General features: G+C 43.8%; 1 protein-coding gene and 2 long non-coding RNA genes across 5 annotated transcripts; 2 read left to right on the forward strand and 1 right to left on the reverse strand.

Moving 5' to 3' along the window:
- Nucleotides 1–2064: 2064 nt before the first annotated feature.
- LOC113974907 lies at nt 2065–14519 on the forward strand. 3 transcript variants are annotated; one of them, XR_003536689.1, is made up of 3 exons: nt 2065–2437; nt 4925–5052; nt 13607–14519. It is a non-coding gene; the product is annotated as an uncharacterized LOC113974907 (long non-coding RNA). The 3 variants fall into 3 exon arrangements; XR_003536691.1 differs by lacking the exon at nt 13607–14519 and adding an exon at nt 5333–6180; XR_003536690.1 differs by lacking the exon at nt 2065–2437 and adding an exon at nt 2464–2821.
- LOC113974911 lies at nt 3091–6515 on the reverse strand. Its single transcript, XR_003536696.1, has 3 exons — nt 6466–6515; nt 4546–4612; nt 3091–3203 (listed from the first exon to the last, which is right to left on the reverse strand). It is a non-coding gene; the product is annotated as an uncharacterized LOC113974911 (long non-coding RNA).
- Nucleotides 14520–14845: 326 nt separating the features above from the next.
- Nucleotides 14846–24523, forward strand: ALB (albumin). The gene is made up of 15 exons (XM_027698450.1): nt 14846–14989; nt 15261–15321; nt 16135–16267; nt 16986–17200; nt 17759–17891; nt 18064–18161; nt 18937–19066; nt 19959–20173; nt 20315–20447; nt 21260–21357; nt 21498–21636; nt 22295–22518; nt 23005–23137; nt 24055–24111; nt 24342–24523. Exons 1-14 carry the CDS (start codon nt 14905–14907, stop codon nt 24103–24105), a joined length of 1848 nt encoding a protein of 615 aa, XP_027554251.1. The 5' UTR covers nt 14846–14904; the 3' UTR covers nt 24106–24111; nt 24342–24523.
- The last annotated feature ends 1170 nt before the right edge of the window (nt 24524–25693 follow it).

Here is a 25693-nt window from a genome sequence, read left to right on the forward strand (position 1 = left end):
TCAAAAAAACATAAAAATAGAGCCAAGCATTCTGCCTCATGATATTTAATAATTTGCTTTTTTTTCATCTCTCTGCAGGTCTCAAAGCATGTGAAGTAGGTGCCTGAGGCTCCGTAAGGCACCACAGGAAGACAAAGGCTCACCTCATGTAGGGAATTCCTCAACAACTACCTGTACTCCTTGGCTGTCTCTGCCCTTCTCGTCAGGCTGCACAAGTGATTCCACCTGCGAGCTCCCAGCATAAGGAGCCAGTGGGAAGAATGGCCGTGGACCACTAAATAAACTTGTGATTCTCTCAGTAAGCATCATTGGACACAAATTCTGTTTCCATCACAACAAATAATCTCAGGGCTTGTCAACAGATACAGCAAAGTCACTCAAGGGCCAGACACCACCACAGCAAAACTCAAAGGATTCTGCTCAAGAGAGAGCTCTCCAAGCATCTGTAGGACTGCTGGACACCACAGCTCAGCACCGAAACAGTTATCCTACAAGTTTTACACCTCAAAAACTTCTACCTACACAATGATGTTCACTTTCCTGAAACTCAACACTACAGAAACAAAATGCCGGGTGCGAGGACTTGTTGTGACGCGCTTGTTGCGTGCAATTTATCTCAGAGCATGTGGATAAAATGCTTCTTGTATCAACTTCAGCAGGGATAAAATGCAGAGTGCTGCCTGACCGGGGAAAAACCTATCAGCATCTTGGCCCAGCCCTTCCTCGAACCTATCAGACTCTTCCTTCCTGCTCAATTTTTAACCGAAATGCAGATGTACCACTTGAAAGCCAAACTGAGTTCAAAGAAAAGCCAGCAAACTTCAAGTGGACGTTTTCGAGGACACTACTCAAAAAAAAAAAAAAGAAAAAGCGGAAGTGCAGGTCCAGCTGAGGGGGTTACAGAATCAAAACCACCCAGCAAAGACCTGTGTGTGAGCACGGATGTAAATTAGGGCCTTCCAGCCTCACCTGGCCTTTCCCGGAGATACCTACCTGAGAAACCGAGCATTAGACAAAACCGAGTTATTAACGCTTCCCTGGGCTTGGCTCTGCTTTACCTGGAGTCAGGGCTGCTGGCAGCTGTGGAGGGGGCTTTGAACGACAGCGGGACACCCCGGGCTGTCCGACAGCCTTCACCTTGGCTGCACCTTCACCTGCTTTCCCTCACACTCTCTCCAAGACGACCTATTCCCACGGCTGGGAGCGCCCACACCTTCCCAGACACTCACCCAGTGCTCCGGCCTATCCCCAGAGCCCCATCCCAGGCGTGCCGGCAGCATTCCCACCGCCCAGCCCTCGCTCTCCGGGCTCCCATACCCATCGCGATACGGCACATGGCCCGCAGCACGGCGGCAGAGGGCACCTGCTGCAGCTCCCGGGCCTTTCCCTTCGGCATTAAGCCACACCAGGCTGGAAGGCGGCCTCTGGCTGCCGCTCCCAGGGAGCCTCCGACCCCCGGGGAAAACCACGGGGGGCAGCGGGGGCCGCTGCCCGCGGCGGGGGTGCCCGGGGGCGGGATGGGCCGTGCCCGCGCCACGAGGTGCTGACCCTTCTCCCCGGCGGTGCCGCAGGGCCGCGGGCGGGGGGAGCCGGCAGCGGGCTGGAATTATGAAACCGGATCATCGGGGAAACCCCCGGGGCCTCTCCCCACGCCGTACCTCGGAGACCTCCTCTTCCTCCTCCTCCTCCTCCTCCTCGTCTTCCTCCTCCTCCTCCTCGTCGTCGTCGTCGCTGCCGTTGTTGCTGCTCTCGCTGCCGCCGCCGCCGCTCTCGCTGCTGCTGGCCGGCCGGGCCGCCCGCCCGCCGCGCTTCGCCTTGCCCGGCGCCGCCTTCTTCTTCAGCAGGAGGTCGCACACCCGCACCAGCCCCGCCGCCCCGGGCCCGCACGGCGAGGGGGGCGCGGCGGGGCCGCTCGGCCCCTCAGGGGGACCGGGCCCCGCCGTGGCGCTGCCGGCCTCGCCGCCGCCGCCCTCACCGCCTCCCTCCTCCGCCGTCACCGCCGCCGCTACCGCCGCGCCGACCGCCTTCTCCATGGCCGGACAGGAAGGAGAAGGAGGAGGAGGAGAAGAAGGAGGAGGAGGAGTAGGAGGCGCCCGCGGCCGCCGCTGCCTCGGTCACCTCTAGCGCCGGCGCCGCCGCCGCGCCAACTCTCGCGATACTTCCTGCGGCCGCCGCTCGCGCCGCTCCCGCTCGCCTCGTGTCGCGCGCGCTCCCGCTCTGCCCTCGCGCGGCCCGGCCGCGAGCCCACGCCCCTTACGCCCCTCTCCCGTTCCCGGCAACCAGAGCGCGGCGGCGGCGGCGAAAGCCCGCCCCCCCTCCGCTTCCTTCCTTTCCTTCCGCCCGCGCCACCGCCTCGGTCACCGCCCCGGCGCCGGAACCGCCGCACGCGTCATCACCCTCAGCCCTCACCCCTCAGCATTCAGCCTGACCCGCCTCGGTGAGGGGAACGGCACCCCCGGTCAAGCCTGCCCCCCCGGGAACGTCCCCCGGGAGTGCCGCCCGGGGGCCTCCGGCGGGTGCGGCGGTGCCCGGTCAGAGCGGTCTGTGGGGGCAGCGCTGCCCCCCGGGCAGTGAGGGAGGGCGCGCGCGCCCATGGGCGGGAAACCCTCCTGAGGGAGCGGCCGGCAGGGACGGCCAACAACACCCACAATCCCGGTTAAAAGCGATGTTCCCTCGCACCCATGCGTGCAATTTGCATTAAAAGGTAACCTCCCAACTCCCCTTTTAAAAAGGAAACTGTTGGGGCGTCGCTGAAAATGTCGGAAAATAAATTAGTGCACGTGCGGTGGCGAAACCGCAACGCGCAGAATTCCAATTAAAGGTGATGTCCAGGGAATGACCGGACGTGGCACTCGGTGCCCTGGTGTAGACAAGGTGGTGGCCGGTCAAAGGTTGAATTCGATGGTCTCCGAGGTTTTTTCCAACCTAAATAATTCTGGAGTTCTGTGTTCTTCCATCCAGTTCGTTCGCACTGGGCACTGTGCATTCAAAGATAACCTCCAAAACCCTGTTTTAAAACAACGCTACTGAAAATGCCAGAAACATCAAAATTCCTGTGTGAATTCGGCCGTGTTCCTTTAATGACCCCTGTTAACTGTATCACTACACCACATTTCCTCCCTCAGGCCCCCAGCCCAGACTTTTCACCCTTAAAATGTCCTCAGGATATTAATACCATCACCTCCATTGGGGCAGATCAAGTCCTGCAGTAACAAAAGTTAAATGTGTTAAGCATAAATGTTAGTTAAATATATATATATAATATATATAATATACAGTTAAGTTAAATATGTCAAATATTTAAATTTGGGCAATCAGTGCATGCTCATTGGAGAAATGGGCTTTTTTTCCATTGTTTATTTTCAGACCTGTTTGAAATAAAAATTATTCTAACCACAGAAACGTGTTGGAAAGGTCAGTCATAACTAATGCACTGGTACACTACCGACGGTTTGGAATCGGTGTTTCAAGCCAGAAACACCAATTCCAGTTATAACTAGTCCAGTTCAGAAATGGAAAGAGACTGTCATTATTTGATTATTTGTTACCTCTTTTATTTGGCTGGTGTTGGAGAGCACCACTTTTTTTTTTTTTCGTTAAAAATAATGTAAATGCCTTGATTTTTACTGGCTTCTATTGGGGTACAAGCACAGATTAAGCATTTGCTATTATTATATATAATATATAAGATATTGTATGTGTTATTTAGCATTTATGTTGTACATTATTCGCTATTTGTTGTCATCACAAGAGGCAGAAAAAAGAACTGTAAGTGAGTATAGGTAAGCTCAGCCCTACCACCTGAGATTCACTGTGTGGTGTGACAAGGATAAGCCCCGGCTGAGATGGAGGAGTTATTACCAGCACCCCTTGTGTTGGCACAGGCAGCGTGGCCTGTCGGAGACTGTTTGTTCCGTTTCTTTTATGGGGTGACCTCTGTCCTGTTCAAAGAATGGCACCTCCTCACCCTGCACTGCAGAGCAAGGCCTTTTCCTCCATTTTTATAAGATCCCGTTTATCCCTGCTCTCCTTGCCACCCTCCTTTGAGCCTTCTGCGCTGGAATGTGTCCAGAGAAGGGCGAAGGGCCTGAGGAAGGGTCTAGAAGGTAAGTCATGAAGAGCGGCTGGGGGAGCTCAGCCTGGAGAACAGGAGGCTCCGTGGAACAACCAACACATTGAAAACCTCTTCTGTGGTGTAATTATCCACAGGGATCTGCTTTCAGTTTCATATACAGCTGCTGGAAGCAGTGTCATCGTCAAGGTCAGGAAGCAGGGGGAGTGAATTTGTTTGCAATTAATATAGGAACTGGAAAAAGTTTGTAACTTCTTGTATTTTTAACCCAAACTCATGGCTGCTACATTTGCCACAAGGCTACCAAGATGATTAATCAAATAAACTATAAAATTAATCCTAGACCCAAAGCCTGCCATTCTCACTGGTGAATGCATTGTTATCTTTGACACATACTGTTTTGCAGCTGCTGTTTTTATTCATATCATTCTGGGAATTTTGAAGCCCAAATTGTATTGTTTCAACACACATACCAAAGGGACTGGCTCACTGGACCTCCTTGATGCATAGCGCTGTCTCCCAAAAGAAAGGAAGATCCATCTGAAATCGGAGTCAAAATAAACTAAAGTTAGCCCACCATGAATTATTTTTAATGGAAATAATAAAATCAAAGTTGTTCAACAATGATGGACTGCTGTCCAAAGCAAAGGGAGAAAGAAGGAAAAAAGCACAAATGTCTCTACTTCAGCAAAGTACTGTTTTCTGGGATATACAATTTAAGATTTGTCTAAAACACTCTGTTCGAATACCTGTAAATTACATGTGGAAAATAATTATTAAAAGCTGATTTTATGTAGCCATGACATTTGCTTTAAATTCTATTTTTTTACCATCTCTATTTCTGCATTACAGCAAGGTTCCTGTGAGCGTCTCAAGTGGTGTGGCCTTGAGAGTAAAGAAAATGAAGACAATCCAGACAGACTGAGAATTCAAGAACAGTGGTGCTGGCTGGGGAGCAGTGCCTGGAGTCACAGCAGAAGGTAAATTTACATTGCTGTTACCACTCAAACTCTGCATTTACATTCCAATTAACACACAAACACACTGGTTCCGGATCACCTCTGCCTGCAGTTTGGTGTGGTAAGCCAGGTGATTCTGCCTTTTGGTATACTTATTAATCATAAATGCCACTTGCAAATACACATATATGTCCTGCTCTAATGTCTTGAGAATCATTTGTATTCCACCTCAAATACCAGTATTACATGTTCTGGTAGTTGCCCTTAAAACATTGTGCCAGCTTTGACCACTTCCTCACAGGGAGAACTGGGAAAGGAAAAACAAGTCCAGAAAGCAACACTTTTAACAATTGATTTGCTGAAGAAATCTGCAAGTGCTCCGTTAAAAAATAAAACATTTGTTCTGTAATATATTTAGTTCTTTGGGAGTCTTAGTTAGGAAATGGCTTGAGCACCTGAAATCCTAAAATGCGTTAGTACTCTGTGAGACTTATATTTTAACATGCACAAATGATTTTTCAAAGTGTACTTCAGGCTTCTAATTTGCTACACAGGCTTTCAAAATGTTTATCCTTTGTGAGTATAAAATTGAAAAACACCATGTCAAATTGAGGCAAAGGGCATCTGGGTGAGCATCTGGATTCTTTCTCATTCTCTTCAAATGCTGTCAGAGGTAAAAGTAAAGACAAGACAAATCATAAGATAAAGTGATTTTTTTTTGGTCCATTTTGTGCATAATGGATCTGTAATCCAAAAGTGTAAATGAGACCTCGCAAGCCAAAGCCACCTCGCCTGTGTTTGAATATCAAAGTTTATGTGTCAAATTAATATTTTGCTCTTGGAGGTTTGTTTTATTACTGGCATTTAAGGCAGCATCAACTGTGGACTGCACAGGAGTCAGCTAGGAGGTTAAACATTTCTTACACTTTGTGTTTTGCCGGAGTTCTACCAGTCCATAATGATAATTTCTATAGTAACCGCTTTTTAAGTAAACAATTGATTAGTTCTGAAATTAGTCCTTGAAATGGTTTCTCTTAGAGCAGCCTGGGAGATCTCAGTGCAAGCAGCCTTCTGCTGACATGCAGAACAACGAGGTTCAAGCTGTTTTTTTCTATCTTCATATAAAGTGTGCCTTGAAAATATTTATCCTCCCAGGGTAATTTATCTCTGGACATGGAAGGGAGTGAGAATCTCCGTGTAAAACTTGTTGAGACCTTGGATTCAGGGAAAGCAATGTAAGAAATGCCTGTGATATCTCCAAACAGCATGTCAAGTGGAATAAGAACATTTTTTTGCAGAGTTCAAATTAGAACTAGAAAAACTGTCTACAAGCTTTTAGTGGTCTATAATTCCATAACCCCCAGGGTCCCAGGGAGTCTCTGGTTTTCCAACAGAGCCTGCCCTGCCTTGTTTACTGTGTGCTGTGCTACTTACTGGCTCATGCTCCATATTGCTGGTTCCTGATCTGTGTTAGGGGGCAGTTGGGATACATTTTTTTAGAAAAAGATGAAAACTCGATGTTTCTGTTATTTCAGTTTGACTCAGTAGATGGAGCTAGAAGCTGGCAATCCACTCACAGCTAAAACTAGTCTCCCTTTCCACCACTGTGGAAAAGAAATTTTACTAAAGCTTTTGAGTCTTAAATGTATATGTCCTAAAACAGATGTATTTTTTCATTCTACAGTAAAAATAAAGTGATTCTTTTTGTGTGATTTATTTCAGCAGGCTATACAGGGATTTTTTTCCTCTATGACATTTACAATGCCATTGACTTTAATGCAAGATAATTACAACATTAGGAGCTGCCTTCAACAGCTTTGTATTCCTGAATGAGTGACCATTTCAATAAGGAGAAAAAATGCTGATGGGGTGAATTTTCCTTTTTGTCACTTGTCATTCTCTCATTTTCTCCTTCATGAATATGAATTAATTTATATTTCTAAAAGAGGAAGTACCTCAAAAGTCAGCCAGACATTTACCTGTAGCTGTCTGGTGAGTGAGCCTATGAGTGTGTTGAAAGGTAGGTCTGGATCTTTTATTCTCATTCATAAATTCTGATACACACAGACCCAGTGTGTCATTTTCAATTATAGACAAGGTATTAATTTCCAGTATTTAACATTGTGTTCCAGAGCTCAGTTTGAACACAAATTCCCAAGCTTACCTTCAGACATCGCTACAGTGTCTCCATGTTCACCAAAGCTCTTTAATGCCACTTCAGTGAACTTTAAACTACCTTGGATTCAGCAAAGCACTTCACATGTAGCCTTTAGGTACCTTAATTCCAAATCCTGCAGACCTCTTTGTTGAATAGTGACAGTCACTAGCCAGGAAAGCTGTTGAGAATTTTTGGAATGCTTTATCAGCATTACCTGGTATCTTAAGGAACTTCTCACCTTCTCTATTTCAGCTGTCTTTCTTTAGTTTAAAGAGACCGATGTGAGGACAATGAAAATATTTCTCAACAAGAGTACTTCTAAAAGCCTTACACAAATACTTTGCAATAGAAGCACCAAATAAATCCCACGTTAATTATTATTAATCAACAAGCCAAGTTTTCTCTCCGAGGACCAGAGAGAGCTGGTGTCATTTTTAGACACATCATTATCGCAAATTCTCTAAACCTGGCTCTTTCTTTGCCCACAGGAACATTAAATTTTTTTCTATTTCGTGGTCCACGGCCTCTCTGTGCAAATAGTTTGGTCAACAGTAGGTGGCAGACATATCCCACGTGAGAGCTTGGAAAAGGCTTCATCGGGCTAGTTCTTATGGAATGCTGGTACCTGTTTACTCAGGACACACCGCAGCTTTCCCTGCCAGAGCTCTCTTTTAGGAAAGGATTAGGCTTGAACATCAGTTTTAGAATCACCACTTGTCTGGTCTCTTTAAAATGATCAAGTCCAACCATTAACCAATAGGCAATTGCACCAATAAACCGTGTCAATTAGCTGTATCCAAAATGTTTCACTGGAAACATCAGAGTTCTGAAAAACTTTCATGAAATCAGTGGTTATATTTCCATATTGGTTCTGACAAACCCCCAGGGAAGCAGACCCTCTGCTTGAGGGATTTCTGTCAGATGATCCAAGAACATTTGTGTTCTGGAATGTCAAAGGATCCATCCCAAAAGTCTTTCAGTGCTAACAGCAATGAGGCTGCAGTGCCCAACTGTGCAGCAGGGCCTTGGTGACTGAGACTCGTGTTCAGATCAGGCTCTCAGCATCTTCAGCCGTGCTGGATTTATCTGGAACAGAGTCTTGAGTCTTGCCTCAGTGCTGCGCTCTCCCCTCTGCCAGTGAGAAATGTGGTTCAACGCCTAATTCGCACAGCTTCCAACTTCCATGCCCAGGGAGCCAGGAATCTGGCAGTCCTAGGCAACCTGCCTAGATCTGCACCGATTTTAAGGGAAGTCTCAATCCTGTTTGCATGGAATAGCTCCTGTGCCTGTACTGCAGACCCCCACTCTGTGTTTCCAGCACTCAAAAGTCAAGGAGAAAAGTCAGAAACCCGAGTTCACTCAGAAGTGAAGGTGCCAGATAAGGGCAATTCCAAATTAATTGTTACAATTGAATTTCCTGAGTTATTTCTGAGGCCTGTGGACAGGTTACAGATATGCCTGACTGGCAATATTGCAGCGCTGCTGGTATGAGCAGGAAAGGCCTTTGGGCAGAGAGCAAATATCAAGGACTGTCAGTGGGGCTGGAGGGCACCACAGAGGAACGGCCTCGGCCTGATTGATCCGAGAGACAACACTGAAAGCCTCGTGGGCAAAGAGCTTGGTAATATTTCTTTGCATGGCTTGAGAAGGATTCTCGGGTTCGTGTTCAAATTTTAAAAACCAAACATCATAGCTGGTCAGGCTGTGCAGAGCCACTGTGCCTGCTACCTTTTTATAGTTCCCTGGATGTGCGGGCCCATGTTTTTATTGCTTATTTAAGAGAACCACAGGGACCGTACAGATCATTGCTAACCTCAGACACAGCTTTTGGTCTCGGATGAGTCCTGATTCTGGGAATATACTGAGGAACCTCTCTTTTAAAATCAGATCTTTCTGAAGGCTTTCAAATTCAGGGAGACTGAATTTCAAATCCTAATCACTTGCCTCCTTTGAAAATCAGAGTTTGCGAGTACTACTCCAAAGAAAAACAAACAAACAAACAAAGCAAGCAACATTTCCTCTGCTTTGTGCTATTTTTAGTCATTTCCTTAACTCTGGGAATCCCAGGCTTCTGCTGTTACATGTCATAGCGTGACAAATCCAGGTAAAGGAGAACATAGGAAGGAAAACAGCAACCGGAAGAAAGACAACGTTTTGCTGCTGCTGCAAATCCAGTTCTCTTCTAAGAGATCGTTACATCCTGGTGATATCCCTGGGAATCCGACTCACAGTTAGGGCAGTACTGGACCTGGAACTACAAGCCAGAGCTCACCTAATAAATGCGGTCTGTTTGAATGCTGCTTGAAAAACTTTGAGCTGTTAAAAACAATTGGTATCTACAACAGAAAAGTACGTGTCCTTAGGTTTGACTAACTGACAGTTGTTTCTGAGGCTGAGACAAAAATGTGGAAGTACTTTACTGGGCTTTTGGATTTCACCTGGGGAGGCAGGAAGCTCCACATTTCATTCGTGGAGTCTCAGAATTCATTATAGCAGTATACAAGTGGATTATCTTTCTATCTCAGTGAGTGAATGACAGTGCCAATTTTAAAATGTCTTAATCTGCCTGCTCCAGTAACAAGAACTTAAAATGGCTTTACAAACTTCTATTCTCCTGCTAAGGTGCCACTTGAGTCCATGACTCTCAGCTAAAGAAATACTGAAGGCAGTAGGGAATATTTGAGGTAGAAAATGCTATTCTTGCTCCAGGACTTCATTTAAAATTACTATCTTTCCATTTTTCAAAGTTGTCAGGGTTTTATCTTCAGGAATTGTTTGCTCAGGAAGAGAGGAAAGAATAAGAAAAGAATCACTCTCTTTTCTCCTTAATGCTTGAGCATTTACAAGTTGTCTTAAGTAGATGAACTGGTACCTTCCCAAGAAAGAAAGCAATATTAAAAAAGAAAGCAATATTAAAAAACCTAAGGCCATAACAGAAAAAACAGCACAAGAGAACAATTATAGCAGCAACACAGATTCTGTTTCTATGGAGATGGACATGAAAGAGAAAATATTTATTTAGCTTGGCAGTTTTTAGGCCAGAATGGGAAAACTGAGAGTTTACAATGAAAGTAAATGAAAATAGGACAAAATAAGAGTGTCAGCACTGTCAGTGATGCAGTAATGTCAGGGGGGTCACCTGCACAGTAGCACAAATTTTCCACTAGTTCTTCAGGCCCTCTAGACATACAGCAATGTTTTCAACTCTGGAAGTGTTTCAAGTTGGGAGCAAACCCAGTGGGGCTCCCAAAATCGTTGGTTCATTTTCAAACTGCTTTGCTTCTGATTTTAGCAAATACACCTGCTTACACTTACAAGAAAAGTGTGTAGCCATGTTTTTAAATAGATTGGAGATCCTGGATAAATGACTTAAAGGAATTAACACAAAAAAAAACCTCCCAACATTTCCTGCTGTTCCTCAAAAGTTTTCAGTATCTTTTATTGTTAAACCCGAAGTGCATCAGACCTAGGGAAGAAATATTAACAATCTCCTACCAAACAAAAGCTTTCAGCCTTGGCTCTTGACTGAACCACGTCCCGTGGCTCTTCTCTCCTGCCAAAGGCCATCAAGCAGCACAGCAGAGCAGCAAAGAAATTGGGAACTGAGTGCCAAAAAGTTTATAGGGCACAAGTGAACTCACTGGACTCCAAAGGCCTCCGGGCAGTTATGTAAGAGGAAGAAAAAAGATCCCCAACGACAGTGGTATCGTGAACCAAACATCAGTCACACCACCACAGCCACTGGGGTTCCAGAGAGCAGATCAAAGGCTTCAGAAGGAACACTGGAGCAGGAGAACTCCCTGAGAAGGACCCGCTGAACTGAGCAACACTGCACCTCGGGGGGTTTCTTTGCCTCCCCTGTTTTGTGTTTAGATGCAATATTTGGATACGCCCGTACCAAAACATCACACTAGTTTTGTTTGAAGGACCTTGTAACTACAAATGGCTAAAAAGATCAAGCCACTGCTCACCTAGTTTGCGGATTACCTACTTGTGCTGACAGAAAAAAGAGTCTTGGGGATATGGAGAGAAGAGAGATATTCGATAAGTCCCAGAACATGCCAGCTGACACCCTCCCAAAGCACCGAAGGCTCTGAATTCGGGTACATTCAAGCAACTGGGTGCTTAATAGGCAAAGCAAAGCTGTACTTGTACCTGCTGCCAAAGGATGATGTTGGCAACTGGTACTTGGTAAGGAAAATAGCCACATCACCACACTATGGACTTTTGAGGCAAATGGGTAGGGATGGTAGAATTCCCTAGGGATCAAATGTATAGGGTTAGCAAGAACAGTATTCTAGTTGATTCAAAAATCCTTATTTTAATGACCAAGAACTCTGTAAAACTGCAGATGAGTGGCTGATACCCCAAGATGAACAGTTTAGCATCAGAACTGAGGATGTGCCCAGGAGATACACGTGTCCTGGAGTGCTGTTAGCTACACCTGAGCAGGGCTCTGCCTGTTCTGCCACAGTGATCAAACCCTTTCCATCTTCATGGTTGCTTGTTTTACATTGATGAGTCCATCTCTGTTCAAATAAAAGCCATATATCTGAGATCTCTGACTCATTCTACGTGGGAGCTAAACATCAGTGATAAGAATAGCAAACATGCACTAGAGCAGGGAAAAAAGATGATACCTGATACCTGTCCGTGTGTCCAGAGCTACAGACATTTATTTAGAAAATGCTGATCATTACAGTTATTAAAAAATGAGCTGCTGTCCAACGGAAAAAAGAAAACAAGCAAGGCTCATGTCTGTAGGCACAGGACTGGAAATGTGAGCTGGCAACACCTTTTCCAGCATTCCCTCACCTCCACCTGCAGACAGGTGAAAAGGAACATTCTTTTTGCTGGTTCCCTCTGCTTTGACAGAAGAAAGTTTTACATTTTGAGGAAGAAAAAAGATCACTGGCTGGCTGCCCTCCTTCCTGTTATCATGAGATATGTAAAAAGCCAAAGCAAAGCCAGGAACAAAACCCCCTCTGAAACAGAGCTTTGGTTACTGGCACAGTATGTCCTAGAGAGTCTCTGGGTTTGGTGTGTGCCTCGTGGTCCACTCACACAAACAAAACTTTGGGTCTTGAAAACAAAGAAGAAACAGCAGTAAATAAAATTGAGGGGGTTACTTGACGTTCTTTTGGTTTTGAGACATCACTTTGAAAAGGACTTACTTTCCAAAAGGGCTCTGGCAGTTGTTCTTATGATGATATATCACATTTGTTAACTCGAGCCGTTATAGTACATTTTGGTCCACTTCTTATCTACTCTTTCACTTAGCACAGGCTGGTATGATGGAACATTTAAAAATTGTGCATCCCTTTTTTCTCAGGTCACTTACTCTTGGAATTCCTGTTCTTTGATCCCCCACACCTGGAATAACACTAGTTACCACCTGTACCTTTAGACACAAATGTGTGTGAAAATGGATTCATCTTAAAATGCCATTGATGTATTCCTTTCTCTACTAACAGGACAGCTTTGGTGGAGTGTACACCACACAGTATGAAAGAATTGTGTAACAGGAAGCTCAGTAGAATATTTAATATTGTTAAACAAACATGAGCACTGGAGTTCAGCTCCCTCTCAGCAGGTATATGAACCATTGGCATGAAGTACAGGACAGACAACAGAAGATATCTAGAAATAAACATGGACCCTGTATTCCAAACTTACATATTAACTCTAGGGGACCAGGAGTGTTCTTGCTAACACTGCATAATGCTGCAGGGGAAAATTCCAGAGAGCTTTCAGGATGCAACATTTCATATTGAGGTTTTTTCTTGGCCCAAATTTCAGCTTTCCCCTCCAACCTTTGACTGTAGTTTTCTGGAGAGTTCTTTGGTGCAGCTTGAGAGCATCTCAAGAGCTGTTCCAAGTAATCACTCGCCACTGCCACAGTTTTTTGCCACTTCATGGTTGTCCACAAGACTTCTAAACATGTGTTTCTGTCCAACTGAATGCTCTGTTAAGATATGAAAGGAGATGGTTCTTTGATATATGGACAGTAAAATAATTACAGACTGAATCATTTAACCAGCTCTTTCCTGGCATTTTGTTAGGTTAAAGCAGCACAGGCCTGAAAAGTCCAAATTGTTTATCATAATTCCCATCATTCTGCAGGAATGTGGGATTTTGCTACAATTACCTGAAAGTAATCCCAATGTCTAATATTATGACATTCTAACATTGCTTTTCTGCCAGCCTGGCTTTCCCTCCACCATCCTTCATGTAAGAGGTATCCACATAACCTTTAATTCCCAAAACAGAGCCTTGTTCCTTTAAACCATTAACAGGAATGCTGTTCTTTACCCACAAAAATCTCAGGAGCAGACTTGGCAAAATACAAATCTCTTTTGAAACAGCAGCAGCCAGTAGAAATTCATTGTATCAAACTGTTCTGTGAACTCATTTAAGGTCCATGGGGTTATTCCTAAAGAACAGAATGGCCTTTCTGAAACACAAGATGCATTGCCCTGGCAGTTTCCTCAGTGGAGGTTGCCTTCAGGTATTTTAGGCTTAGACAAGTCATTTGATTTATTTCAGGCATGTTTAAAAGTTTGCTCTCAGGAATCAAGTGAAGTATTTTTTTAATTTATTTTTTCAGATTTCCAGAAAACTGAAAATTGATCTGTTCTTGCTACTTCCATTAGGAATAAAACAGGGTTAAAGCAAAAATGCCCAGCTGAGGAGAGAAACAGAGTAGAAAAGGGAACCTTAAGGACAAAGCAAGGAGCTGCAAGACAGAACACGACCTCCAGTTGTGTGGGTTGACATCCAGACACTGGGGAGCTAAATTCATGAAAATAAATCCTAGTATTCCCCACTGTGGAGCTACATCGCTTTGCGCTCAGTAAGGATCCAACCTTATACTTGTTGGGGTTTTTTTGAAGCCTCTCACTGAGTGTTCTAGAAAAATCATTTCAATTTTATTCCATGTCCGGGGGCTCTGTGCAAACTGCACAATTCTTCCTGTGTCTGATCTCCTAAGTTACTGACTAATCAATAGGACATTTTAAGAGAGGAGAGTGGGGCTTAATTAAGAGATTACTCTTGGGAGGATGTCAGTACAAAGGAGGAATTGCAAAAATTCTGAAATGACAGCCCTTGCACATCTACCCATGTGTTTGGCTGTTTTTATGGACCCTGGTGAGCAGCAGCACCCACAGAAAACCAGAACAGGACCTAACAAATCAGATTCTCAGATCAGCCCTAGATGTCTAGATGAGCCATCTCATCTTCTTAAAGTGAATTAAAATTAAAATTCTCTAATTTCAAGTGGACAAAGTCCTGTCTGGGTGAGTTGTTACTGTACAATACCAACCTGCTTTGCTTCTGAACAAATACCAGCAAAAAAAAAAAGGCTATAGGATTAGCCCTGATAACTTTTTTGTCTGATGCCTTGAACTCCTTGTTTGTCATTTGATAAGGAAATTTACGCAAAACTTTATCTTTTTGGGTGCTGGAAGGTTCGACCTCTTCGGGACGAAAAGGCCCAGAGTAACAACACCTAATAAATAACTAATATCAAATTCATTTTTGGCAAGGGCAGCCCAGGTTTTGTAATCTTCTTCGGGCCAGATGGAAATGTACAAATGCCAGCTCAAGGGTTAATATTTTACAGGCACAGCTAGTAAAGTGTATATAAGCACATGCTCTCCCTTCAATCTTCCTAGCAGTTCTGAGCAATTTTGCTCACATCATAATTTGAAACCATGAAGTGGTTAACGTTAATTTCCTTTATTTTCCTCCTAAGTTCGGCCAGATCCAGGAATCTGCACAGAGCTGCACGAGATGCAGGTAAGAAAGGACTAATTAGTTGTCTTGGGAGTCTTTGTTCTATCAATTTAATGCCTTTAATGCAGTTTGGCAAACAAGTAAGAGTTGGGTATCTGCAGACAAACGGACAAGAAAGGTTGCCTCAACCAAGTCTGAGTTGAATTTCTTATGCTCTTGACTATAAAAGTTGGCTGAATGCTGAACTCTTGTGACAGTCTGGCCTGTGGTGCCCAGGATGTGCAGCCCAGCCAGAGTGGCAGAGCATCACTGTTCTCTTTACTTTCCTTCCTAGACCACAAGAGTCAGATTGCCCATCGCTACAATGACCTGAAGGAAGAGACATTTAAGGGAGTGTAAGTGAACATTCAGCTTCCATTTTCTGCTTGGTTTTTTTGTCTCTGTTGATATTGTACCAAAAAGGGAAACTAAGACACACAGTATGAGCTCGTGAGGAGTGTGGATGTCTCACTGAAACACTGAGTTAGCCTCTTACTGTTACTGTGCAAAGCCTATGAATATTCTAAGACCTGCAAAAGTCATAATGACTTTCTTGCTCTCTGGGAAAAGAACTCCCTGCAAACCTTAGGAAAAACCTCACTTCCTTATGTGAAAATAAAATAGACATGAGGAATATAGGTTTGATATCCTTAGAATGAAGAGAAATTATGCTGGATTGAGACATTGCAGAAATATCACAAACAAACCACCAACCTCAAAAACCAAACCTGCAATGGGTTTTCTGAGACAGTTCAGTGATTTTTGTTTCAAACTGGATTTGGGAAAGGCAGAGGGCTCTGACAGGAACATAAGTAGTGAAAGAAGACAGCCTGAAGATCATAATTTGTAACAGTGGCCAAATCCAGTTTAGGTTATGGCATTTATGAATATGCTGGCAAAAGTGGCAGAAAACTCCAATCAACAGTCTTTTCTGGTTTATTCCTAATCTATTATTCAGGATTCTGGTTTTGGGAAGTAAGGTTAAAAACCTGTTCAGAAGGGAGGTGAGAAGAGGAAGGATGTGGGATCTGGCAGGATGCTCTTCCTGGTACCCTGGTTGACCTTTGTGCATGTCATTTGAACAAACAAGTTTAATTCAGAAGCACCTTTGAAAATCCTGACTGAGATGTTTCTCAGCTTCATATTCTCAACTGTGTTTTGTATTTCAGTGCCATGATCACATTTGCCCAGTACCTCCAGAAATGTTCCTACGATGGACTGTCTAAGCTGGTGACGGATATTGTTGATTTGGCACACAAGTGTGTGGCCAACGAGGACGCTCCCGAGTGCACAAAGCCACTGGTAGGCAGTGAATCCTTCAGTGTTGTGTTTCTCCTTGCTCTGTGCAGCTGCCAGGATCACCCTTGCTGAGGGTTTATACCTTAACCTTTCAGGTGTGGCTGCTGCCATCAGCCAGTGCTCAGCTTTTAGTGCTCAAACAAAGAACTTGGGTTTGTCGGGTTCTGAAACTCTGCCTTTCAGAAGCACCCAAATGATCTGTGGGACCTTATATTGGAGACCAAACACCACAGTTTGGCACATTAACTTTAGCATTGCCTGGAAAGAAGTGTTGGCATTTAGTACAAAATCCCAGCTGTAAAGTACAGGCCTAATTCTAGGTATTAAAGTGACCCAACCATGTGGGTCACCTGGATATTGGTTCTCCCTAAAGGCTTCCCAAGCTGCTCATTACATGGAATATTAAATCTTTCTTTGATTAATCTGAAAATTCCTTTTAGTTGGATTATAAGTAAAAGGAGATCACTGTCTTGCACAGAGTATTTTAAATTATAATTAATGTTTTTTCAATAAAGCATTGGAACGGTTTGGATATCAGATCACATAAAATAAAACTTCATAAGATTGCGTGAAAAACAGTAGATTATTTTGATTTATGGTCTAAATCTTAAACAGTACAAACATATTTGCTATTCAGCCTGGGTTTTCTTTTGCAGATAAATAGAAAATACATCCCCCTGTCTGTAAACACTAATCCTGACCCTTGGCATCTCCCTTGCAGCCCACCATTTTCCTGGACAGAATCTGCCAAGTCGACCAGCTCCGCGACTCCTACGGTGAGATGGCTGACTGCTGTGGGAAAGCTGATCCCGAGAGAAACCAGTGCTTCCTGTCCTTCAAAGTTCACCAGCCAGACTTCATTCCTCCATACCAGAGACCTGATGCCGATGTGATTTGCACCCAGTACCGGGACGACCGGGTGGCACTCCTGGGAAAGTAAGGAAAATGGATGCTTCTGCTTCCTTACACTTATTACATTCTCTCATTGCATGCAGGCTTTTCCATTCAGAATGGGGGTTAAGGGATCACATTTTATACACCTTGTGTGACTTTTCTTCTCCAAAAACCACTGAAAGCCCACAGCCTTTCAACATTTATTTAATAACTTGGTTACTCCAGCTTCCCACTTACCCCCATTGTAATTGGCAAGAATGAAGAGAGAGAACAGTACAAAGAATAAAAATTGGCAATAAAATCTTGGTGAAAGGGCCACAGATGAATTTTTCACACTGAAAATCAGAATTTTCAAATATTTGACAATGCATTTTTAAAAAAGCAGACATACATCAAGCCAGGTGGCAGACAACATCAGGAGTTCACCCTTCCCTCACTTTACTGAGTCCTGTGGGGTTTAGCAGAGCATTTCAGGCTTTATGTCAGGAAAGTAGATTGCATATCTAAACTGGGAAAAAAAGTTAGAGAAGCTTCAAGAGATTTAAGGCTATTTGCTGTTGTCCTTGGAACATGGAACTTAGGTTTTCCTCTTCCTTCTAGTTTCGTCTACACTGTTGCAAGAAGAAACCCCTTCCTGCACGCCCCAGCAGTCCTGGGCCTGGCTGCTGAGTATGAAAATGCCCTTAAAACCTGCTGCTCAGAGAGTGATATTGGCTCTTGCTTGGATGAAAAGGTACGGCAGATTTGTCTCTGTGGGTGGACACCAAGCTACTGAGGGAGAGACAGGCAGGATTTTGCTGTTCATGCAAGTCTTGGCATGAAGAACTTGCAGAGACAGGTCAGGAGTGATCCCACGTGTTGGGTGCGATCTGTTGAATGTGACGATGTGCCCCCTGTCCCCACAGGCAGCTGTCATCAAGGAGAGAGCCAAGCTGATCGGGGTGCAGCAGCAGCACGGGTGCCGCATCCTCGAGAAGTACGGCGAGAGAACCTTCCAGGCAAAGTGAGTTCCAGTCGCTCTTCACCTCTTTATAAAGAGTGGGCTTGTCAGCCTGAGAGCGAGGACTACGAAAAAGCTCAGCTGTGGGAGTTGCAGAGCAATGAAATTGTGTCTGGAACAAATCCAGGAGATGCAGAGTTAAGTGATGGAATGTCACTCAGAACCAGAGATTACAGTGTGTTTAATCCATATTTGTTCCAAAGCTGTGCCCCATTCCAATGCCCACAGCTTTTAGTGATGGGTCATCACTAATCAGCAAAGTAGGTTGCTAGTTTGAACCTTAAAGCAATGAGAAAGTCAAATTTGGCAGAATCACAGTTGTTAAAAGATTAAGAAAAACTTTTACAATTAATAAGTGAATCCCCTGCCTGAGCACAGAGAACTGCTTCTGTGACCAGCCTGGTACACCAACATTGACTAGGATTACCTTACAGATATAGTCAGCTTTGATTTAAAGTTTTAATCAGGACTGTATCCATCTGTGCCAAGTAATCTGGAGTGCTTTCCAGTCACTCAAGAGTGATGGGGAATTCTAGGGTGCGATTCTTACACAGGCAAGAACCACCAGAAACCTGTTTCTTTCTGGCTATTTTTAAGGAGCTGTGGTTTACTCTAGCAGCTGTCAATGCCTTTTTTTTTAGCCACCAGAAATTAGATAAGAAGAATGAATATTTCATTGGAAGAATCGTGACCTACCATATCACGTGTTGGTGACTTGCAAGGTTTCTGTTCCCCACACTGCTTTAAAACAAGGGTATTTTTCTCCTTTTCTACCCAGCAAACTTGCTCGCCTGAGCCAGAAATACCCCAAGGCTTCATTTGCAGAACTTGTCAAGATGGTCCAGAAGGTGAAGGGTGTCTACAAAGAGTGCTGCGAAGGAGACATGGTCGAGTGCGTGGATGACTGGGTAAGCTCACTAGTTCAAACAAATGCTTACATACTTGAAAAATGTTCAGACAGATAATAATTTGTGCAGGCATTCATGGTGCAGGGATTCATGGTGCAGGGAACTCACACTTGTACTCAACACTGCTGGAAGGTTCCTCAGGCACTGAAAAACTCAGGGTCAGCTCAGCTGTTACTGGAAGTAGGTTTTGGCCCAGTTCTGGATCTAGCCCTTAAGGATCACGAGGGCAAGGAACTGTTGCTCGCAGCAAGTGTGTTTGGCTGAAATCAAAACATTTATCAGGGAAGTTGTTTGATGGTATTTACTCCCTTTAAATCAATCATAAACAAAGGGAAAGGCAGCAGAGGCAAAAGGGCCACAATTTTTTTCCTGTCCTGTCAGGTGCACTGCCATTAATCCAGCTTTCCTGTAGTGCCAATGAATGCCAGAGAACAGATTAACAAGTCTGTGCAATAGTGACACGATTTCAATATATCCTGGCTGACTGAAACTTGGGCACACTTTTTGAACCAGCTGGTGTCCAGTGCTCTGGGGTTTTATCATGTTTTGTCCTCTGCCAGAGCTGGGCATCTGTCAGGACTGACAAGATCCATCAGGCATCCTTGTGACAGAGCACTCAGTGACTTGCCTTGGTTTTCCAGAGTTTGGATTCTCTGAGTTTCTAAGATCAGGGAGGGAACCATTCACCCTGAGCCTGTGAACGTTGTGTTTAGCACACACAGGACGTGCTCCTCCCTCTTGTATGGAGACAGCATTTCTTTAGGAAAGTGCTAACTAAATAGGTGACCTGAATGAAAATGGAAGAGTCCAAAGCAGAGAGAGGAGATTGATTAATTAATGTCTTTAAATTATTATTTTATAGCTTGTCTGATACTATGTTTTAATTTTACAGTCAGAACTCGTGAACTCTTTGTGCGCTAAACAAGATGTTTTCTCAAGTAAACTCAAACCCTGCTGCGAGAAGCCAGTTGTGGAACGGACCAGGTGCATCATGGAAGCAGATTTTGATGAAAAGCCTGACAATCTTCCTTCACTGGTTGAAAAATACATTCAAGATAAGGAAGTGTGTAAAAGCTATGAGGCAGGCCACGATGCATTCCTGTCAGAGTAAGTAGTGCCAAACAGCATTCCAAGCTCATTGTCTGCCTGGCTGGATCTCACCTGCGGAGCTGTCCTTGTTGCGTTGTGCTTGATGAAAGCAGCCCGTTATTCAGGAGCTCTAATTCTGCCTGCTCGTGTGCCTTGCAGGTTTGTCTATGAATATTCACGGAGACACCCCGAGCTCTCCACAACAGTGATTCTGAGGATTACTAAGGGATATGAAACACTCCTGGATAAGTGCTGCAAGACAGACAACCCTGCTGAGTGCTACGGACACGCTGTAAGTGTAAAGCTTTGTTTGCAGCTTACTGGAATGCTTGGTTAGTACTTGCCATGAAAGTACTCAACTGGGGTTGAGAAGCTCCTATGGAAGAGCAGACAGAAAGCTTTGGAGAGTCTAATCCCAGGGGAAATTAAGTGCTCTGATAGGACATGAAGCAGACCAGGGCCAATGGCAAGAATACAGGGTTTTTCTCAAATCACAGAGTAACATTTCAGACTAGTGTGATTCAACTGTCTGATGCCTCTGTCTCTCTAAAGTGATTCTACTTGTCCTGAAGACAACAATTGATAGCTGAATTATTCTATGGGCTCCATGGCCTGCACTGCTTATGGGTTGTGGCTGCTCATGGATTGTGATGGGAATGTGCAGGACCAGCTCACATAGAGACACCTAAACTTAGGTCTCTTAATCTTCAACTCAATCACACACAAGACACAACACAAGTTGAGCCCCTGACAATTTTGGCTAAGAGATAGAAAGAGTTCCCCTCATGGCTGATAATCCTATACTTGAAAAATATTAACTTGATTTAAACAAACATAAAACCCCTCTGCTTAGAAAGTAAGTCCAACAGATAATTAATATAAATTAAATTTCAAAAATGTATCTGCCTTCTTGAAGGGAATTTCTGTTAGAACTTAAGACCTGCAAGGGAATCAAGTCCTGCCTATGCTATCCTAGCTGTACAGAAGTGACCAACCTTGCAAAATGAGTATTTTGTAGTTAATAAGGTTTAGAGGAGGTATTTGTATGACTTTTACCAACAAGTCCTGCTCTAATGTTACTGATAAACTTGTGCTTGTTTGCAGGAAGAGGAACTGAACAAGCATATCAAGGAAACTCAGGAGCTTGTGAAGACAAACTGTGACCTTTACAATACCCACGGCGAGGGAGACTTCCTTAAAGGGTGAGAATTTCCTGATAAATATTCTGGAGTGTAATCAACTATGCTGGCAGCTTTGGGCAAATTGATTTGTCTTCAGAGGTTAGCTCTGCTCACATTTGAAGAATGCTCTACTGACAGTCATTTTGATTTGACTTTGTCAGAATTCTGGTCCGCTACACTAAGAAAATGCCCCAAGTATCAACTGACACCTTGCTTCAAATTGGGAGGAAAATGACAGCCGTGGGCACCAAGTGCTGCAGCCTTCCCGAGGAGAAGCGCTTGTCTTGTTCTGAGCACTACGTGAGTACATGCATTTATTCTTCTCCCTTCTCCTCTTGGAGATTCCAGTTCTCAAAAATACTGAGTTCTGGTGAGCGAGCAAACTCACAGTGATTTTTCATCAACACCGAGCTAAGCGTCCACCTAGCAGAATTCCAAGTCTGTTCATTTTTGATGGATGTGAGAGCCTCAATAGCTGTTTGAAGGTAGCTTGGGAAAATTTTGCTTAAACTTTTCTCTCCCTCAGAAAGCAAAAGTAAGTTCATAAAAATCATAGAATCATGAGTCACAGAACACGAACCCATCAAATGGCCTGGGTTGGAAGGAACCTTAAAGATCATTGAGTTCTAACCCCTGCCATGGTCAAGGACATCTTCCACTAGACCAGGTTGCTCAGAGCTCTATGATTGAGTCTGGGGCAGGTTGCATTTGGAAAAGCAAAATAGTTTCTTAAAAATCCCAGACTTACTGGTTGTAGCCCAACACCCAGACTGTTTGCAGATAAGAAATGCCCAACTCCAGGAATATCTATTTATTTTAAATTTTAAACCAATGCCATTTCCCAGCAGGTGTTAGATCCAACAGCTTCCACTTCCAGGGTTGCTGTTGTGACACAAACCTCACCTAGTTGTTCTGTTTCTGGGAAAAGTGTAGTTCACCTTTGTCCTTTTCTTTTCAGCTGAGCATCGTGATTGAAAAAATGTGCAAGAAACAGGAGAGCACCCCCATCAATGACCAGGTTACACAGTGCTGCAACGAGTTCTACTCTTACAAGAGACCATGTTTCACTGCCATGGGCGTAGACACCAAATATGTGCCTCCCCCCTTTGACCCCACCATGTTCAACTTTGATGACAAGCTGTGCAGCGCTCCTCCTGCCGAGCGGGAAGAAGGCCAGCTCAAGTAAGCACCGAGAAACACTTTGTAGGAAAACTTGGGAAGCACAGCCCTTTGAGGGGGTGCAGAAGGAAGCTCCACTAGTGACAGAGAAAAGCAGATGGAACTGTGTGTCTGCACTGACCTGGTTCGATGTGTAACATCATGCAATTTGGAAGAGGCAAAATAGGGGGTTTTTTTCAAATAAAATCACTCTCTTAACTGACAAGTTTTAGGAAGGTCCACTGCCAGTGCAAGTCTTAAGATGTACTTAGATAAGACAACATACAGATCATTTCCTTAAGTTTTTCCCCCCCGTAACTGGGTTAACACAAAACAAAGAGGTGGTTGTGTAAGACTGGGAGTTCGGAGTCACTAACAGGCACAGGCTCCTCTAGGCATGACCAAAAAAAACCCATAAGTGAGCTGTACCCGGTTAGAATGGGGTCTTTTGAAATGGGGCACCCAGCTACAACAGGCAGCATTAACTGTGTCCTGTGGCTTTGCTTCCAGATTGCTCATCAACCTCATCAAGCGCAAGCCCCAGATGACAGAAGATCAAATAAAGGCAATTGCTGGGGGTTTCACTGCCATGGTGGAAAAGTGCTGCAAGGCAGCAGATGTTGACACGTGCCTCGGGGAGGAGGTAATTCCCACCTTCTTTTTTAAAAAAAACAACAAACCCAACCACAGAAAAAACCCCAATCCAAAAACACATAGGGGAAGCTGGAAACTGTGCGCTGGAAAAGTGGTTCTGCAAACTGCTCTGACCACTTGTCTGCGTGCCCTTACAATACATGTGCAGAGCACAACATATACCTTGGCTGCCCAGATTGCAGTCATTAAAGAATTTCATTGGAAAGGTTGTCTAAGGGTAATCTAGTCCAATCATCTGCTCAAAGCACATCTAAATCCTAGATTAGATAAAGTTCTTCAGGACCTTATCAGAAGAGTTGAGTATTTACAAGCTACAGTTGAAAAGTATCCATTTAAATTTAAATATCCATTTAATTTCAACTTGATCTCTAGCATATGTGAACTTCCTTTTGTGGTGCAGATCCTTACAGAACTCTGGGATTACCAGTAAAAATTGCATGTGGATCAATTATCAGAACTGCTTAGCAAATACAGATATATTGGCAGGGGGAGTTCAGCTGATTATGCCACAGGAAAAGTTTTATATGGAGCCATATTGCATTCCTAGGAAGTATAAATGACAGTTTCCAATAGCAGCCTCGTTATCATGTAAGGCATAGAACTCTACTACTAATATCTTAAACTGCTTATTGATTGAATCCTCTTTTATTTGTACCCAAAGTATTGCACAGGTAAACATATTAGGAAGACTCAGGAAAGAATTATTTTGTCTCTAATCCACTCCAAAAGCTTCTTTTCTACCTTAGCAAAAACGAAAGTTACTCAACATCCAGGAGCAGATAGATTATAGGGTCAGGAGGTACCATTAGAATTATCCTTTGAACCATAATTCAGGCACAAGTTTAAGTTTATAGCAGTTCCTGCTCTTGGTTTCTCTCTCATCACTGTGTGTGTTCCTTTTCCTAGGGTGCAGCCCTGATAGTCCAGAGCAGAGCCACATTAGGAATTGGTGCTTAACCCAAGGTAGGTGACAGCAATAATGCACGTTAACTTTGTCTGTCTGTCTGCCCCCCAACGCCCACCCTTCCATCCACTTAACTCCTCTGTCCCCAAAAAGTATCCAGCTTCCCTTTCACCACCACCTTTGCTTCCCCTAATGGGTGTTTTACCACCTGCCATTGCACAGGACACAAAAAGTTGAAGTACTACCAGTATGATGCCATTTTACCAAATGCTCTTTTTTGTCTCTCCAGTCTAGGTTGCCAGTGGGAAAAACATGAAGAAAAAATCCCTTCTGTGTAACTTCTCCCACCCCTTACCCTTTTTCCTTCGGTACTGAATGAATATTTCATGACTCTTCTGGTTTTTGTCGAACTACGGGCTTTTCCAGAAACTTTTCAATTCCTTTACTTTGAAAATAAAAATAAAAATAAAAGCTTTATAGAACTGCATCTGACCTTGTCTGTTGGTTACTACCATAAGGCACAGCTCTGCAGTGCTCCCTACACCAAATGGTAGCTCTAAGTAGAATATATGGGCGAGGATTCCATATTCCAGATTTTTGTTTTCTTTATTGCTCTTGGAAAGTTTGTAAGAAAGAATATGAAAGGTGGTAAGACATTTAGCCAGACTTTAATACTCTGATTCTACTGCAGGTTCATTTTAGGCTTTACTTCGGCCATTATAATTACATACTTAAGAGAAGATTCAAAGGTACTGTTTAGTCTAAATAAATTTATTAGCAAGGAGCTCTTATTAAAAAAAGGATTATTATTACATCAGCCACAAATCAAGTATCTCTTCACTTGCAAAGAGTTGCAAACAGGACTGATTTTAAACACTTTTCATGTCTTGTTTTTAAAAAAACTTCTAAAATTTTCTCCTGAAAAGCCCACCACACCTAAATCATGTCCTTCATTGCAGGAAGCTCCCAAGGGAGACATTTCCTGGTTCTATGCCACCAAAGCAGTGTGATTTTCTAGTACATATTTCTTGTCAGTCCATGAACACAATCCCCCCAAGTCTTCAACACTTTAACAAGGACCCTTGCACTGCTAAAAGAGCCCTTTGTGTAACAAAGCATTTCACAAGGGCAGGTTTCTTGGCCTTGAAATGCTTTGTGCCTGGAGTTCTTGAACTGGGAGCGCTCTCCAGGCCATAGGATTAAGTATTTAAGGTACTGGCTTGAAAATTGAACAGAAAGACTCATCAATCTTGTTACAGTTGAAAGGTTTGAACGTTCAATCACTCTGAGTCATAGTTATGTGTTGGTTTAGAGAGTTGACATGACCCCAAGGCTTTCACAAACATCAAGATGCCAATTTCTGTGAATTTGAGGAAGAATCATTTGGCAGTTTCAGTTCAGCTTTTCCCCCTAGTTTAAAGGAGCACAAACAGTCCTTAGAAAGACCATTCTCATATCTAATTAATCCAAAAACATGACAGTCATTCCCTGCAGCTAAAACCAACCTGCTCTAGGATGGTGAGGCTGTAGTGAAGTGGGACAGGTTAAGCCTGTTGGTGGCAGGGGTTCAGGGAAGATTCTGAGGCACAAAGATCAGCACCAACCCCACAAATCTGTCAAAAACCTTGAGTTTCTCATTAG

The sequence above is a fragment of the Neopelma chrysocephalum genome, unplaced genomic scaffold (genome assembly GCF_003984885.1).
Source record: "Neopelma chrysocephalum unplaced genomic scaffold, ASM398488v2 Primary Assembly neopelma1_128, whole genome shotgun sequence".
NCBI lineage: Eukaryota > Metazoa > Chordata > Aves > Passeriformes > Pipridae > Neopelma > Neopelma chrysocephalum.

Bases quoted from the DNA above. Each gene is read 5' to 3' on its own strand.
- ALB (XM_027698450.1), top strand. From the start codon at position 14,905: ATGAAGTGGTTAACGTTAATTTCCTTTATTTTCCTCCTAAGTTCGGCC. The intron at 15,322-16,134 runs GTAAGTGAACAT...TTTGTATTTCAG, and splicing joins GAAGAGACATTTAAGGGAGT to TGCCATGATCACATTTGCCC. The intron at 19,067-19,958 runs GTAAGCTCACTA...TTAATTTTACAG, and splicing joins TCGAGTGCGTGGATGACTGG to TCAGAACTCGTGAACTCTTT.